The 16958-nt window shown below is 45.7% G+C and overlaps 1 protein-coding gene across 26 annotated transcripts in view; it reads left to right on the top strand.

Annotated features, from left to right (window-relative positions):
* BIN1 (bridging integrator 1) overlaps positions 1-11187 on the top strand; it is a 99014-nt gene extending 87827 nt beyond the window's left edge. For 10 of the 26 annotated variants that reach the window (XM_065070646.1, XM_065070643.1, XM_065070642.1 and 7 more), the window contains 4 exons: positions 690-800; positions 2175-2276; positions 3489-3539; positions 5731-5916. In XM_065070646.1, the coding sequence (XP_064926718.1) occupies positions 690-800; positions 2175-2276; positions 3489-3539; positions 5731-5838 (372 nt within the window). In that variant the 3' untranslated portion in view covers positions 5839-5916. Of the gene's footprint in view, positions 1-689; positions 801-2174; positions 2277-3488; positions 3540-5730 lie in introns of all 26 variants that reach the window. The other 16 variants (XM_021299120.2, XM_065070650.1, XM_021299123.2 and 13 more) reach the window with 3 other exon arrangements.
* Positions 11188-16958: the final 5771 nt, after the last annotated feature.

Raw genomic sequence — 16958 nt, 5'->3', positions numbered from 1 at the left:
ATGTGTGACTGCTTGGAAAAACACAGCCCTACCACCCCAGCAGTTACAGTGCTCTAATTCAGAGGCCGGGCTTGGCTGTTGCCTTTTATCTGTATAATGCTTAGGGAGAAGCTCAGCTGGAAGATCTGCACAAAGGACAGTCCCTTCACCCATGTTGTCAAGCCAGCGCACAGCCCATGCTGTACTAAGCTTGTGTTGTCTGCTGGCCTCTTCCTTGCTCACCATTTACTTTTACCTACACTGTCCTCTGGGCTCTGCCCGTGTCCCGTGAATATCCAGGATTCCTCTAATATTCCTGACACTGCCACCTTTTTAGGGGACTGGAGTAGGTCCTATCTCATGGCCACTTGGCTGTCACATTTGAGCTGTCTGTTCCATGAGGGCTCTGTGAGGACTGTCATTACTGAAATGAATGGGAAATTCTGGGCGTTATGGTCCCAGAAAAACATTAAATCCTCTCTGCCCTTCTGCAGCCTTAAGCGAAGGAAGACAGTGGTCACCTCTCCTGCCTTATCACTGCTGCCTCTGCTGTCCTTTGTGGTGTTTTTGTCACTGACTTGTGTGCTGGGAAAACCCACTGCAGCCATGGGTAGGGTTGGGATGTGGATCCTCCAGGGTGGACTTGGAGCTGCAGTTTTGGATTCTCTTATCTCAGTGGCTTTTTTCCTTCCCTGGCTACTGCCTCCCAGAGCTCTCTGCCTGCTGTTGTTGTGGAAACTTTCCCTGCTACTGTCAATGGCACTGTGGAAGGAGGCGCTTCATCTGAAAGACCTGACATGCCCCCAGGATTTCTGTTCAAGGTGAGTGCTTGCTGGTGGGGCACTGAGGTCCTGGTGATTTTTTTCCTGTAATGAATTAACTGGCTGTGGGCTATGCCTCAGAGAAAGGTAGAAAGGCAATTGAAGGAGAGATACACCTTCCTCTCCAGCAGCCTAGCTTCATGCAGTTCCAGATGCTTCAAAGGACCATGTAAGAACATCGGTGTCTGAATGTCTGGCTGTGCTGTATAGCAAAACCCCTCCTTCTCTCTGCTGCTCAGCCACAGACTCTGGGTAGTAGGTAAGAAGTTGTGCTCCAAACTGGAAAGGTTTGATGCAAGTGTCAAATGAAGAAGAGTTGGAAACACCACTAGGGTCAGACGACTTCGTGTTTGGGGAAATTAGAAAGCCAGGATGAACAGAAAAATATAGAATTAGACAGGGAAGTAATGGTGGGTATCCTGAATATGCCAAAGATCATTTGCAACTTGTTTTGAAGGTGTGGAGGAAGGAGTGATTCTGGGTGAGGACAGGCCACAAATTTAACACACATAATGCAATATGGTAGCAAGACAGCACAGATGCATCATGCCCTGAAAGTGAGAAATGACAGTCTCCTTTTTTATTTGTTTAACCTGCTATAGGAATGCTTTTCTTCTGCTTCAGTCATGTCCATGCATCCTTTTTTTTTGTTGTTGTTGTTTTCCCCTGGGAGACCTACCAAAAGCTGAAGAATGACAAAACTCTGAAGAACAATAGGAGACTCATCATGTTTTGACTTGTTACAAGCAGCATTATAGACTGTGGTGCTTGAAGTGGAGAGCTGTGGTATGAAATAAGAGTTGTAATGCAGATGTTGATAGGAATCAGGATGAATACTAAAGAGAAAACATGGCAGGATACAATCATTTGAAGATCCAAACTGATACTCTTCTCTATGTTTCTCCTCTCTTCTTGCTGTGACAGAGACTGGAGGCTATAATCTCTAATGATCTTGCAGTTCAGCTGCAAAAGTAATACAGGAGTGAATACAGGCTTTCTACCTTGGGAAGTTTTTAGGCCCATACTGTGGGAATTCAGCCCTCCTAAGGAAGGGATGGGGAGGTGTTGGCGAATAACGAGTTGAGTGAGACTCACCAGGATGCCCTTGTGGCAAAGGTGAGCTGCGTGCCAGGCTGTGTGAACAAGCATGTAGCCATTCGATGAAGGGAAATGGTTATTCCTGTGCATGTGGCGTTTTTGACACAAGCTTGTGCTGCTTTGAGCAGCAGGTTGGATCAGATGGCCTCCAAAGGTGCCTTCCAGCCTGAATCATCCAGTGAATCAATGCGGTGGAAAGACTTGTTACCTGCTACAAAGCTGTGTGAGAGAAGGCTGGGCTGATCCAAGCTCTCCTCTCATCTCCTCTCTCCATAGGTCCAGGCCATGCATGATTACACAGCCACTGACAGTGACGAGCTGCAACTGAAGGCTGGGGATGTGGTGCTTGTGATTCCATTTGAGAATCCTGAGGAGCAGGTGAGTGGGGAAGACAGGGTGTGAACCTGGGCTGGGAGGAGCCAAGAGGACTTCCAGAGCTGCTTCTTCTTCCACTAACAGTTGGCTGGCTGGGTGCAGAGCCATCAGTTTGTGGCTGGGAACTGGTGGGAAAGCCAGTTGTCCTTGAGCTTGAGGTTGGCTTCCTGCAACAGAGAAGGACTCTGCTTGTGTTTGGAAGGTAGAGAAATTACCCCGCATAAAGCATGTGATCTAGCTGTGGCTTCTGTCCCTATCAGGGCCTCTGAACCAATGCAGTGGCTTCCTTGATTAGGGAGCCCAACAGAGCCTATACTTTGCCTCCTCACTGCTCCTAAACTTGATGCACATTCCCTGTGACCACTGCAATGCAGACTGTGGCACTGGCAGGAGTGACCCACAGGTTACAATGTTTTCTTCCCTTTTGAGAAACACTGGAGCTCTGGGAAAGCAGCTTGCCGTGGATGATGTCTTGCACTTCAACATAGCAATGCCCATTTCCAAAAGACAGTGTTTGGTCAGGAGATGGCAGCAGAACCAAAGGCTGGAGCAGGATGCTCAGCCCCAGAGAACAGTCTTACTGCCCCTCTCCAACGTGAATTTAACTGGCAGTGTTTTTCTTTAATCTGAGCTATTTCTAGAAGCTTTGAGTAAATCTTCCTTGCTTGCTGTTTTTGAGGGCTTCCAGCTGATAAAGTCTGCAGCAGTTTTACTACTTTTGCTGAGGGAGGTGGTGATTTTATAAAACTCATGCTCACATCTCCAGGTTTTAGTTTGGAAAAGGGAATTCTCCAGCTTGATTCAGTACTCACTGAATTTGGGTTTGGCCAAGCCCAGACAAGATCTGGATTCCACAAGGGGTAAAGGGAAGGTGCTGTAGTTCACTGGCTACAGAAGATGTGGACCTTCTTTATGGCTCAGTTGTTGGTGAGGCAGATCTTGCTGCTGGTTGTGAAATGGCAGCTATAATGTGCTGGCAGCTCGCACAGAGCTAGGTGCTCTGGAGGGAAGGGTTGTATGGGGAAGAGGGCAGCGATTCCTTCTGGAGACAGGACTCTGGGTGGGACTGCCCTGCACAAGCACTTGTGACTGTTTCTTTCTCAGAAAGCTTTCTGCATGAGAAATGAGTGGCAGTTTGGCAGTTCCCCTAGTTTCTGTGGTAGGAGATGGCATTTGTGGAGCAGAGTTTTTCAATGCCATATGTTTGCACTCTAGCTGGATGTGGGTGCAACAGCCATGAACTCGAGATTCTCCAAGCTGCAGAGGGTGAGCTCTGAGTGTTGCTAACATGATGCTGTAGCTGCACTGAAGCCCTCTAACCCTCCTGCAGTGTATGGTGTGTTACAGCTCATTTCCCTAACCCTGACCATACCCAGCCAGAAAACACTGGCTGTTAACATGGGCATGAACTGTGCACGTGAGTGGAGGAAACTTAGGATCACAGGCTGTGATCCATGTCCCCATCTTGCAGCTTAGGTGTCAGTTTGTGGGTACATCAGCCAGGCTTGGATTCATCTCTCTTAGACAGAAGAAGGGGTTGAGGGCAGCAGCACTTCTAAGCTGGCACTTCAGGTGATATGGTTCAAAACTGGGAAGAGTCAGTGCAGTGGGTCCTGGTATCTAATTCCTACAGCTGAGGAGACCCTTCAGAGCAGGATGCCATGGGAGTGATGCATGCTGTGTTGCACAGACGCTGTGTGCAAATTGATGAGCTTTTGTGCTTGCCGTGCTGTGAGCTGGAAGCTGCTTTCCAGACACTTGGGCCCAGCGTCTTCCACTTAGTCGTTTGTCTTCCTGATTTATGGCATGTCAGTCCTTCCTCAGCTCCTGCAGATGGCTGCTGCAGATGGGCTCCCGTCTCATGCTATTCCCATGACATCTCCTGAATGCTCAAATCTAAGAATCTAAGGCAGCAGCAAGGGCTGATGGCCTGCAGGCACCCAGTACAGCCTGCAAGGAGCAGGGGACTCAGGTACAGTGGCTCATCTGAGTTGCTGCCACATGAAATGTGCAGAAAACAGGACAAGAGGGCAGAAGCTGCAAAATGTCAGTTGAAAGCAATATGTGCCCCATGGATCACCCTGGGCAAGGGCCACATTACCTGTTTGTTTTTAAAGAATGAGTTTCAAGTGAGGGATTGCTGGACCTTGGGTAAAAACTCAGGTAACTCCTGCAAGTTCCAGGAAAGGAGAAGTGTCAAAACAACTATGTGAACTACACACACACATGCCTCAGTTCCCCACGGCTTAGAGCATCTGATTGCCTGAGCATTTTTGCCTGGCAAGTTACATAGCTGGATGTGATGATGTATTTCTAGATGAGCCTGACACATGCTCATCCAGAGCGTGGATGCAGAGCAGGCTGTCAAGTTTGGAGGTGGCAGTACCCTGTGCAGTTCCATTGCCTCATGCCGCAATCTTAACGCATAGGTTTCCCCACTGTAAATGAGTGGGCACATTTGCATGTTGAGGCATGCTTCCATGGTGGCAACTCCAAGGCATGCAGTGATTAGAGTAGCTGCACATCTGAGCAGCAAGAAGTGCAGCTTTCCTACCTTGAATATCTAGTCTCTTTCATGTGCTTCAGATGGAACAGAAATCTTGGTGCTGGACAGCCTGCAGAGAGCAGGGAGAGGGTAGGGAGTCTGGTTCTCCTGAACAGGTTCTACCAGACCGGATTCTATTTGCATCACTGTTTATATATCTATAGGTTTGGTGGCTAGGGAGGACCCTTGTGAGAGACCTTGAGTCTTAAATCTTGTGTAGCACAGGTTGGGGAGTTTTGTCAATCACATCTTGCATCAAGCACAACAGCCTGTTGCATTTTGGGAAGATGGCTTGAACTCCTCAGCTCTCAGTTCTCATGGTCTGGATTTTCAGCATAGCAAGCAAGACTCATTTTGCCTCTGTAAGCTCTCTAGAATGCTAATCTCTCAGGTGCTGTGACCAGCCCAGGGGATAAGAACCCCCAAGGAATGATTCATCCTTTCCAAAGGCCAGCACCCCAGATGAATGAGTGAATTACACTGTGGAGATGTCCGTTTCTTCTCTGACTATGGAGAACACTAGACCACTCATATTTAGATAATGAAAGGTGGGGTTGGTGGTTTCCATTTTGTAGTTCTAGAGACCTTCTTTGGTATAATAACTCCTGCTTCAGTGGGTGTAAATTACGATTTTTACACTTGCTAATGGCTTACAATTTCACTGTCTCAGAACACTCTGGGTCAGATCGGAGTTTTGGTACCGACCCTTTTGGGATGGAGCCTTTTCAGTGTTTAAAAGGGAGTGAAAGCATTTTTTTACCTTCTCCCTTGTCTTCCTCCTGGATTGTCTCCAAGCCAACTACAAGCATGGCTTTGATATGCCTTGACACCTCCTTCCTTGGCCTGCACTTGGTAAGAAAAATCCCCACTCACATCTATCCCTCAGCACCTGATCTCTGTCTTCTCCTCCAGGATGAAGGATGGCTGATGGGTGTGAAGGAGTCTGACTGGATCCAGCATAAGGAACTTGACCAATGCCGAGGAGTTTTCCCAGAGAATTTCACCGAACGGGTGCAGTGAAAGCCCAGCCCACCAGCTGCATTTCTGCTGGAAGAAAGCAAGTGGTCTCAAAATTGATAAAGAACAGTGGAAAGAAAAGAAGAGAATTTTAAAGGAGCAGAAGCCTGAAAAAAATGTCAACTTTAAGGGTGTGTTCTTCTCAAAGGGCAAGGTTTCAGAAGTAAATTGAAATTCAAAGTGTTATCAAAATATATACATATTAATTATAATAAGGCAAGTCAAATACCCTTTCCCCCTTTGATTTTAACAGCATTTGGATTCAGAGGACTGATGCAGAAGCAAATCAGTGTGGTTCTTTAAATACTGCATTGACTGAATTGGCGAGATGTCGGTCTGACCCCCGGAGAGGCAGTATTTGTCTAGTGGCTTGAGAGCAGAAGCTGTGTTTGCTCTTGGGTGGGCTCATCTGTTTTGTCTTGAAGGTGGCTTGCATGGCAACCATAAAAATTCAGCCTTCCCTACATGTTCAGCCTTCAGTAGGCCAAACTTTCTGTTATGCTGTTGAAAAAAAATATTTAGTGTATAGTGTTCACCAATACAATGTATGTGTGTGTATATGTATTTTATTTTCTTCCTTTAAAACAATGTTACACAAACTGTGACTTTGTACATGTAAAGACAGAAGAAACTACATGGAAGGGGCATGGAGAAGATGAAACGTGTGAAGCTGTGCTCAGTCCGAAGTTCTTTCAAATGCAGATACCTAAACTCTTGCAGTAGTATTGGCCTATGCAATGCTAAGAGGAATGGACAAATTGAAGAGGGGAAGCCAGATAAAACAAGCAGATGCCATTTAGATAGCTCTGAAATTTAGGAGAGACCCCCCAAGACCCCCTAGGTGGTTTCAGAAAAGCTTAGATTCATGTGGGTAGAAGATAGCTCTCAGATCTGGCTGGTTAGAAGATTTGCTTTTAAAGAAAGAGATAAGAGAAGAAAAATTTTCTTCTGAAAGAATGTCTAAGGAAAAAAATATTGCTTTCTGTGTCTTTAATCGGCATTGTTATTTGTGGAATCGTATTTCTTATTTTCCTTTGGAGGGTTCTGTAAGTGAAATATTGTTAGATCAGCTTTCTCCAGTGCTGTGCTGGTGATCAAGTTAACCTCTACGAAAACTGGACTCTTGAAATACTCATTTAAAATCACTGCATGACTTCATGGTATTTTAATGCATTAGAAAGGAAGGCAAGAATATCAAAGTGTCAGTGTCAAGAAGACATTCTGCAGTCTAATACTGATGCTGAGACCTTTCCTTTGCTCCTGTTTGTTTTTGAATTTTGTTTCTTTAGTTTAAATAAGCAGATGACAAGGCTGTTTCAAAGTGCATTTTACACTTGTTAAAATAAGCCGGTCTGACCCTCCAAGACTCTAAAGTCCAACAAAGGTACTTTAAACTTTACTTGAATACTGATGCAGCTGGCAAGCAGGTCAGGCTATTATCATTTTTGTATGGCTTCACATACCACTGATGTTGCTGCCTTGAACGGATTTTTAACAGTGAGGTTATTTTCTGCTGTAAAGGGACAAGATCACTCTCTGAAATAATCTTCCTAACTGTTAGGAGCTGGCTTTTGTCAAAGATGCACCGAATGCTGACACACACTACTGAAAATCCCACCTTTTCCAATCTGTTCTGATTATTTGTAGGACAACAGAAAAAAACATTGTAGGGCAAAAGTGGATTTTTTTTTTTCTTAAATTTTAGTTCAGAGGGACAGAAAAGATTAGAAAATGTATTCTCATAAATGCGAGAATTGCTGGAGTTCCTCCTGCTTACAGCTTGGGAGATGATCCGTGCTAGTTATTTACAGCAATGTAACAGACATCAAAATCTGTTCTATAAATCCCTTCTCTCTCTTATTATTATTTTTTTTTTTTAATAAACATGCAGGAATTTAGATTTTGCATCACTGTTACAAAATCCAGTAGTATTTAGGAGTAACTGCTCACAATACAGAAGGACCGGACTCCACAAGTTATAGTATGGTGAGCCATTGCTTTAGAATACTGCCTGGTTTGATATATTTTTTTTTCTTTTTTCACCAGGGTTGTCTTTATTATTACTCATTTTATCCAAAATATCTATTTTTATGCATTCGTGACTCCCATTACTCCTTTAAAGAATATTCATAGAAAAAATATACCTTTAAATATACATAGAAATATATATATATTAAAAAGCGGGTTGATCCAATTAACATAATGCTCTCAGCTTAAAATGTTTATTTTTATGCAAAACCTGTGGATTATTGTTGTTTTTTTTTTTTAAAGACAAGATTCTAAGTACCAGACCTGTGATTTTTTTTGTCTTGCAAGTAATTGTTCTAGACCATTTAGAAAACTGTGCTGATATCTAATTTATTGTGGGGTTTTTGCTGTTCTTCTTGTTGTCTTCTGCTGTGTTTGAACCAGATGACTGTCCCAACAAAAATCCTGGTAAGGCCTTTTCATTTTATGGAGCTTGCAAAGCAACTATCCAGTACTGTATTGTCCCTGCAGAAGTGGTAGCACTCTGCAAAATAGGGATGTTGTTTTCAGGTCACATGAGTGATGCTCTAATATTGCTAGTGGGGAGGATGTTGCGTCTCTCTGCATTTGCTTCCCTCCAGCCCAAATATCTCAGTCCCCAGACCCCCTTGCTTAGAGCAGGTAGGGTGGGTTACCCAGATCCTGCGTTGATCACAAATAAGTGGTGTCAGCACATCTCAAACGCGGGAGCGGGCCCACAGTTTATAAATTGCCTTATGTGACAGGAGGGTGGCACAGCAGGAAACCTGTGGATGGTGATGTTGTTTGGAGCTAGGAGATCTTCTCTCCTGGGTCACGTTCAGCCCATTGTAAACAGCCACAACTCTGTGCATTTTCAGTATTTTTGCATCTGCTAAATACCTTGATTCTGGTTGGTATTACCCGGTGAAATGAATTTCCCATTTTCTTTGGCTTAGGACTGATTGAAGTAGAAAGGACAGTAAACTCCCAAGTAGGCTGTGCCCACGGTGGTTTTTCAGTTTGCAGGCTGAACTGAAAAATCTGGGGAAAAAAGTTGTAAGGGTGACCTGAGACAATTTTTTTTTTTCATTTTCTCAGTGAAATGGAAAAGGGAAAAATCAAAACATGAAAAAAAAAGTATTTCAAACCAAAACAAAGCATTTAATTTGTAGGGTTGCTTTTTCACTTTTTTAAAAACATTATGACTTGCGCTATAACAAGTTGTTTTGAAGCAAAAATGTGAAACCTTCTGTTTTGAAAATGCTGAAAGAAGATGTTTTAATGTTAATGGTCTTTTTTTGCCTTTGCCTTTTTTTCTTAATCTAATGACTGGTTTCAGTTAACCCTAAACTGCATTTTTTGGTGAATATATTATCCACTGAAGAGAACCTGGAGAAGCCTGTTGCCCAGTTCTGCTCCACTGACAGGTGCACTGGTCACATTTCAGGGATTACCTGGTATCTGGCCCAGCAAAGCTGCTGTTTCCCATTTAATAATCTTCCACTTGATTATTTTACTGGGTGAATAATAAAAGCATCTCTCATCCCATGCCATGGACTGGTTTTGTAGGCTGGCTTAGACATCCTCGCTCTGTTGGTCTCAGCTTGGTCTCAGATTTATGACTACAGATTTATGATGCTACTCCAGTTTGAGCCTAATCCCATTGTGCAGTGGGAATTATCATTTGCCCAACTGATAAGTAAGAAATAAGACATTGCTTTTTCTCCCTTTTTCTATCTTAGCAATGTCAGTAATATATCTTTATTAAGTAGAATTAGGGAAAGGGTCCCTGACAAACATGAATGTGTTGTTCCAGGCAGAATCCTGCATGCTCTGTGCTGCTTTCCATGGGCATTCCTCAGCTGTCTGCTTTTACTACCTTTGTGTTTCTTGGCTGTGAAGGAGGTGCAGTAGAAGGGGTTATGTGGGCTTCATTCCAGCTGCTCAGAGCTAGTTCTGCTTTGCAATCTGTTTGCCACAATCCTTGAAGCCTTTTTCACAGTTGCAGAACCCTTTCTTGACCCACTATCCAAAGACCATGGCCAAGGCAAACACCACCAGGTCGAAGTGGGTCTCTCTTTTGTGACCGGAAACAGGTGTAAGGGCTCCTTATTCTGCCTGGAATTGGGGTGTCAGTTAAGTTTTGCAACAGCCTCTTGAAGGGAAAAGGCCCAAGGCTAAGGAGATGCTGGGGGAGGATGGAGGGATGATGCACTAACTGCCTCACTTCTGGGTTCCAGAAAAGTCCAGAACCTCTTTATTTAGGGCTGACAACAAAATGTGAGGGGTCAGGATGAGCATGATCAATATGATAAGTGTGTCTTTCCCTTAAACACTTCATGTTTCATCTGTGCCAGATGGATTGAATGCTCTTTGCCACTATTGTAGATGTTTTGGATGCTGTGCAGTCCTTTGCTGGAGGATGCAGGGGTGTCTCAGCCCCTTCTGGGAAGAGCTACTGATCTTCCACAGACAAGACCTGTGTGCTTGTAACACAGTAGCCTCTGATTTCAGTCGCCTCTGTGTCTTTCAGCATCTGGCCCAGCCCTACAGCTCCTCCTGCTTCCCAAGCTGTCTCATGCTCTTTGAGGATGATGGTAGCACAGGACACTTCCTACCAGCCTGAAGTGCCAAGCTATAAGATGCGCTAACTTGTATCCATTAGCAAATCCTCCACGGTGCAGCTTGCTAATGCTGATATTAGGAAAACAAGCAGCAGCTTTTCTTCTCTGCGCTGCTGAAGGGGAGATATTCCTTGCCACACAGGTACCATCACACCCGGCACTGGTGCAGACACCTCTTTGGTTTAGGCATTTCTGAGTAGCAAACTCCAGATGGAAAGGGGACCTGTGTGGTGGCTAGAGCTGGACTGTGCACCAGCCCTTGCAAAGCATGGGGTCTGTCGCTGGTGCACAGGAGCTGAGAGTTAGAAAGCCACTTCAGAAATTCCCTTGTATTTTGATGTGTCTTGTGGCTATAATTCCTTCACCTGCTTTTACAGTGTATTCTGCTAATCCTGCCCCTAGTCTGCATTTCACGTAGATGGTCCCTGTTGAAACTTGCCAGATGCAGTCCTGGGCTTATTGCTTCTCTTTAACTGAATCAAGTGGCAATGACTTTCGCAATGTATTGGCAATCTCTATTCCTTCTGTTAATTCAGTCTCTGAGTTTAACCACAATGACCTGAGAAATGTTTGGGGTTTGAGTGTTTTTTTTTAATTATTTTAATTTTTGTTTTAACAAAGCTGAACAATTCCCATTGTATTCAGAGCTGTGACGCCCAGTTCCAGTGACAAGTACTAGATGGATTTGTCCCATTTTGTTTCTTGGCAATGTTCAGAAATATAATTTGTGTCATCATAAGTCCCGCGTCAGTTTTTCTGTGTCTCTCTTATTTTTTCCTCCCTTTTTGCTAAGAGGCTGAAACAATTCTGGACTTCTTTCTCCTCAAAGAGGTGAGTAGCTTCAAAGAAGCTTGGTTTGTCCAGGCACCCTTAACACTGGGGGTTCTTGCAAACACATGAGCTGGAGAGGGCGGTGCTGGTCCTTCCCTAAAGGAGTACAACAGCCAAGTAAGCTCTTCCAGCAGCCATCTCCGTCCTGGTCTGTTGTGAGAACCTGACACTAAACAAATGCAATGTATGTAGGGATTTGAGACCTTTGCCTTTTAACAGCTACTAATCCCAGGGTGATGTGATCTTGCTTATGGGAGTATGACACTGCATGGGCACCCTACCCCATCTGGGCAAACATCTCCCTTCAGCCTGTTGGCACACCTGGGTGAGGTCTTAGTTTCCAGGCTGGCTTTGAGGTCTCTTTAATGGGGTGTTTCTGCCCTCTGCCAGCATGCTTTGGGATCCTGGAGGGAAGGGGTTAGAGGGATTCACAGTTCACAGCTGACTTTTGGGGCCACTCCTTCGGATGTCTCATTCCAGACAGGCTCGGCGCCACTGCACATGGGACACGGTGTGTGAATAGCAAGTGCTAGCCAAAGGTTGGAGTATGATCTGATGCAAATCAGTGCCAATTAGCACTTTGATGAATGGACTGCCAGAGTCCTCCGCTTCAGCATGCGGGTGTGCGAGCCTCAGAGCCAGTGTGGGGAGCTGGCCAGGCTGTGCTTGCACAGTTCCTTGATTCTCAGACGGCTCAGAGAGTTTAGTGCCTTTTAGCCTCTCACCTCCATGGCACTTGGATGGACCTGAATCAAATCCTGTGGTGGAGAGAGAGGAACAGGAAGGCTGTGTCCCTGAAACGATGGCTGCACTTGATGACTGGGGCTCAGCCTGGTGTTGTGTCTCCTGCCAGGCTGAGCCAGGTCAGCTCTGTTGGGGCTGGGAGCTTGCAGGGCAGGAGTGAAACCGTAAGGCATGGGGGCTCTGTGCAAGGCTTCTGTTTGCCCCTCCTCATGCTTTTTCATGCTTTTTCATTTCCATGCCCCAGAAGAAAATGGGGGAGGGGAGAAGACAGCTGAGGGGAAGCAGTGTGCATAATTCATTGTCAGCCACCTCTGCTCAGCTGCATTATTCATTTCCAGTGATGTCTTCTTGCTCCAGACAAGTGGTGCTTGGGCTCATTGGCCACACGTGTGCTGTGGCTATGTGAGCCCTGGCAGTGCATCTGGAGCAGGAACAGGCTGGCAGTCCGCTTGGTCCAGCCCTGAGAGCCCTCACCATGATGCAGGGAGAGCTGAGCTTCACAGCTTCGGGAGCACAGACGCAGAAGGAAGCCCCTACAGATGGAGGAGGCACACATGGCTCCAGGACAGCATCAGGGTGCCTGGGCGTGGGCAGGGCGGAGGCCAGGGCATTACATACTGTAGAGGACTGGTATTGGTTGGTGCCAGTCGCTCCATGGCATCCTCACATGAAGAGAGAAGTTGGTACCAGGGCTGTCCTTCAATGGGAGTTCTCACTGCCTGAGAAGACCCTGTGGCAGGGAGTTTGAACTCCAAAGCAGAGCTGGGAGTCACTCTGCAAGCCCAAAGAGAAGATGGGAGTTTGGGGCAGCTCTCAGCAATTTCTCCTGTTTGCTGGCTGGGTGAATCCAGTGCCCTTTGCAGAGTGGGATTGCTGCTTCAGCAGGTGGAGGAGCGTCTGCTGCATGGCCCAATCCACAAAGCCATTAATAACAGTGCCGGAACAGGAATCCAGCAAGTGCCCATGATTAATTAGCCCATCAAGGGCAGTTAATGGCCAGCCTGCTCTCCTTGGCCCCATGGCGCAGGTAATGAAGTACGCATCACTTCTCACTGGGCAAGGTGCAGCCCTCTGCCAGGAGCGATGGACAGAATTTGAAGCTGTTTTGACACACAGCTGATAGGTATTTGGTGAAACTGTTTCCTGAGATGCTGGGGGGATAGATCTCTAAGGGGATTTGCTAGTTATCAGAGCCAGGTACCCAAGTCTCTGGCAGGGGCCCAATCTAATATCAGTCAGCTTTGCTTTTCCTAGCAGTGGTGTTATCTCTTGTCTTGCCTACATTTGGGAGTGCTCCTTACTGAGGCTGAACGTGTTCTTCACATTTACTCTGCTTGCCTCAGCACTTTCTTATGAATTAAAATATGAATTTCAGGTACCACAATGCTGCATCAGGCATGGAGGGTTGGCAGAGCAGTGCAGTACGGAGGACACACAGCAAGGCTGTTTTTTGAAATCTAAGTGGGATGAAATGAGCTGCTTCACAGCCTCTATCCCAGCTGCATTGCAATAAGGTAAGAGAGAGAAGAACACTAGCAGGAGTGCAAGGTATTAAAATTAAATTGCCCACATTTACTCATTTGGTCAGCGTGACGCAGCCCAATGTGTGAAATGAATGTGATGGGACTGGGGTGGCTGCTGTGGAAGTAAGAGGACCAGTGCAGGCCTGTTGTCCTGTGTCCTAAGGGGTTCCCCCTTAGGGCACCTTCAGTGACTACCACAATATTGGCTGTTATGGCAGGAGTCAAGCATGTTTGGACAGCCCTGTGCTGCAGACTGTAATTTCTTGTCTCTCCAGTTCAGAGACCCGTGAGAGCCTCCTGGAGTGACTTCTCATCTCTGTTGTCCAGGATTTCCACTGTACATCTCTGAGGCTGCCAGGAGAGACCTGGCTATTGATTTTGCAGAATGGGCTGTATTTGCTGTTGGAGGTGATGCTGTGGTTAGGTGTGCAGCGATCCAGCCATACGGCGGCACTCGTGAAATCTGTGAGTGCCTTACCTCAGTGCAAAACATCTCAAACATCTGATGAACTCCCTGCATGTGCCAGACTTCTGGCCTCTCTGAGGAAATCTGAGGAAAGCTCATGCTGAGAGTGTCATGCTGGAGCAGGTGGGGTTTTTAGTGGCTGGGCCATGGTGAGCTGCTCATGTGAAGGGTCACATTAGCCACAGATGCATTCAGCCCTCTAAGAGCCTTCCCTGTAAGCTACTCCAGAGGCTGGCTTTGCCCCTCTGTGACAAGCAACCACCTTGATAAATCTTCAGCAAGTTGCTCCTGGTGCTGTCTTGTGAAGTGTCCTGCTCATTTTCTGCCTTCCCAGCTTTCCTTCCCATGGGCAGGCACGTCAGGGCAGGCTGTATGTCGTGCGCCACAGCAGTAGTGACATGCCAGAGCAGGAGGACAGGTATTTTACTTTGCTTTTCTTTCCCCTATCTGGAAACTTCCAGCATTGCTCACTGTGGTTCATGCTTCCTGCTGTTCTGCGAAGCAGACATTGTTGCTCTTTCCCATATGATACAGATGTTTTTGCAAGAGTGTAAATTACTCCCAACCAGTAAGTCTTTTATGAAACACTATTCCTCCGCACAGTGAAGAAAAATGCAACTGAAGCTGGTAATTAAATGTTTACTGTTAAGTACTTTATATATTATATACTATAGATCATTCCGTCCATTAAACAAACCATTTAACTTCCCTCAACAGCATTATTGTCTATTATTAGGTTAATCAGCATTCACATCCTGTAACTCTGCATTTCTATCTAATTAGCCTTTCTTTCTTACTTCATATTTCTATTTAATTAAGCTCAGCATCAGAGCTGAATTCCCTGTACTCAGCGCTAGAAGAGGACTTTATCCTTTCGGTGCTCAGAGGGAGGAGAAAGGGGCTCAAATATTATGCAGTCTCCTTGGATTTCTGTTAAGGTTTCCTTCTGTGAGTCAGTTCCTGCTTAACTCCAGAGAAATTTGTGTCCATGTAGGAAGCTGTAGTTATGACATCTTCCTGATTGTCTCAGATTATCAAAGAGCTCCCCTATGCATGGTGGCTGCAGCTGGTGTAAGAGTGCTGCAGTGATTGCGTGGACCATCCAGCCACCACTCCAGCAAGAAGACATGGTGGGTTTGCTGCTCTTGCCTTTGCCTCCAAATCTTTCTGGCTCCACAGATATTCTGCTACAAGGTCACTGGCAAATTTAGTGTCATACAGATGACTCTCTGCATGGCATCCTTGGGTAAAGACACTGAGGGTTTCCAGTGGTAGGAGTCACACAGATACCTGTTGAAAGCTCTCATATCTGATTGCCGAACTGATCTAACCTGCTGTTAATGTCTTATCTTAACCACTTTAACTTCACAGTTAATCACCGTTCCCTACTATCCACACTAGCATTTGGGTAAATTGTTTGCATATAAAGCAGGAGTGAAAGCCATAGTAGTATTGGTGATTGACCTGGTGTCCCCTGAGAAGGCAAGCCCACTCTGAACCAGTTCACGATCATGCTCAGAGCACCAGTATGCAGAGGGTTTTAGCACTGTGTTTCCCCCAGTGAAGACGAGTTCTTTTTTCACCAGAAAAGAAGAATACTGAAAATAAGTGAAAAGGAGGTTCACAGATCTTTAAATCTGTATCATGTCATCTCACTGGGAGTTTCAGGTATGTGTTGGGTAAGGAGTTTATTTTCTTCCTGACTAGAAAGGCAGGGAATTCGTGTTGTGTGGGGCTCACACTTCATTCTGGATGGAGATGTAAGGATTAGCAGCTGGGAATAGTTTGTATCTTACCTGACCAGGGCAAAGAAGTGCATGCTAGTGCTCTTCCATCTGTGCCCAGGCTCTGGCCATGGGTGAGAGCTGGGACTGGTGGGACAGACCATAATACCTGCCTGGGCATGGGGTTTTGTCAATGAGCATCAGTTTTATATGTAATATTACGGACCACACTTGACAAACCTTTGCAGAGTTGCTGAGGCTTTGGTCATCAGAGGGATGCACTTTTGACTGAAGTGTTGTGCTAATTAGCTGATAGCACTGATCCATGACATGGGCAGGTATGAGAAGCCCATGATATCATGCACCAAACTGCACGAGGCTAGGCTGGGTTTTGAGTGCTGTTGTCATGCTGTACATGCCTGCTGATAATGTGCTTTCTTTTTTGGCATAAATGTGCGCTCTGTTCTCTCAATCCCCAAGCCCTTGGGTCTGCTACAGGAGGCTGTCAATTGCAATCTCTCTCCCTCAGACATTTATGGGGTACCTGAGGCACCCAGCATGACAGCATCACTGGAAACCAGATTAAATAACAGGCTGGGAACACCTTGCTTGTCACCACTTAGTATCCAAGCTGCAATGGCTTTGAGGAATTGTCTGGGCCCCTCCAGAGTCCCTGAGCAGCTCTTTGTGCTAGTACCAGTCCAGAACAATCAGCAAATTGAGTTCTTTTTATTAACTTTAAAAGAAGACATTAGCCTCAGCTAGGAGAATAAAACCAATTTATGAGGCAATTAGCTCTGCAAAAACATTTCAGTCTCCCCAGCGCAGCCATCTGAGGAGCATCTTATTCCAGCTGCACAGCTTCTTCTGGCCTTGGCTTTATGGCACACTCCATTTATCATAAATAATCATAATGCATAAACAAATGGTTTCCTCATGTGTGTGAGACAGCCAGGAAGGTCTTTTCTGCCTGAAACTAGACTGCATTGTTGGGTTCCTCCCTTTGGGTGCCATTCCTGTGGCCTCTTACTTGATCGCAATTCATTTTGATGCTCAAGTTTTTTTATAGGTAGTGTTATCTTACATGGGCTTTTAATGGGATCTGCAACAGGGTTAGCTGCAATCCAAAGAACTTGAACTGCATGAAGGGGCCATAGCAGCAGACTCCAAGAGCTCTTTGTGCATTTTCCAAGTCCCTTTGCAGGAATTGCAGCTTTCTCAG

Source organism: Columba livia, chromosome 7, assembly GCF_036013475.1.
Source record: "Columba livia isolate bColLiv1 breed racing homer chromosome 7, bColLiv1.pat.W.v2, whole genome shotgun sequence".
Taxonomy (NCBI): Eukaryota; Metazoa; Chordata; class Aves; order Columbiformes; family Columbidae; genus Columba; species Columba livia.
The sequence above is the reverse complement of the archived record's forward strand: the minus strand, read 5'-3'. Positions and strand labels throughout refer to the sequence as shown.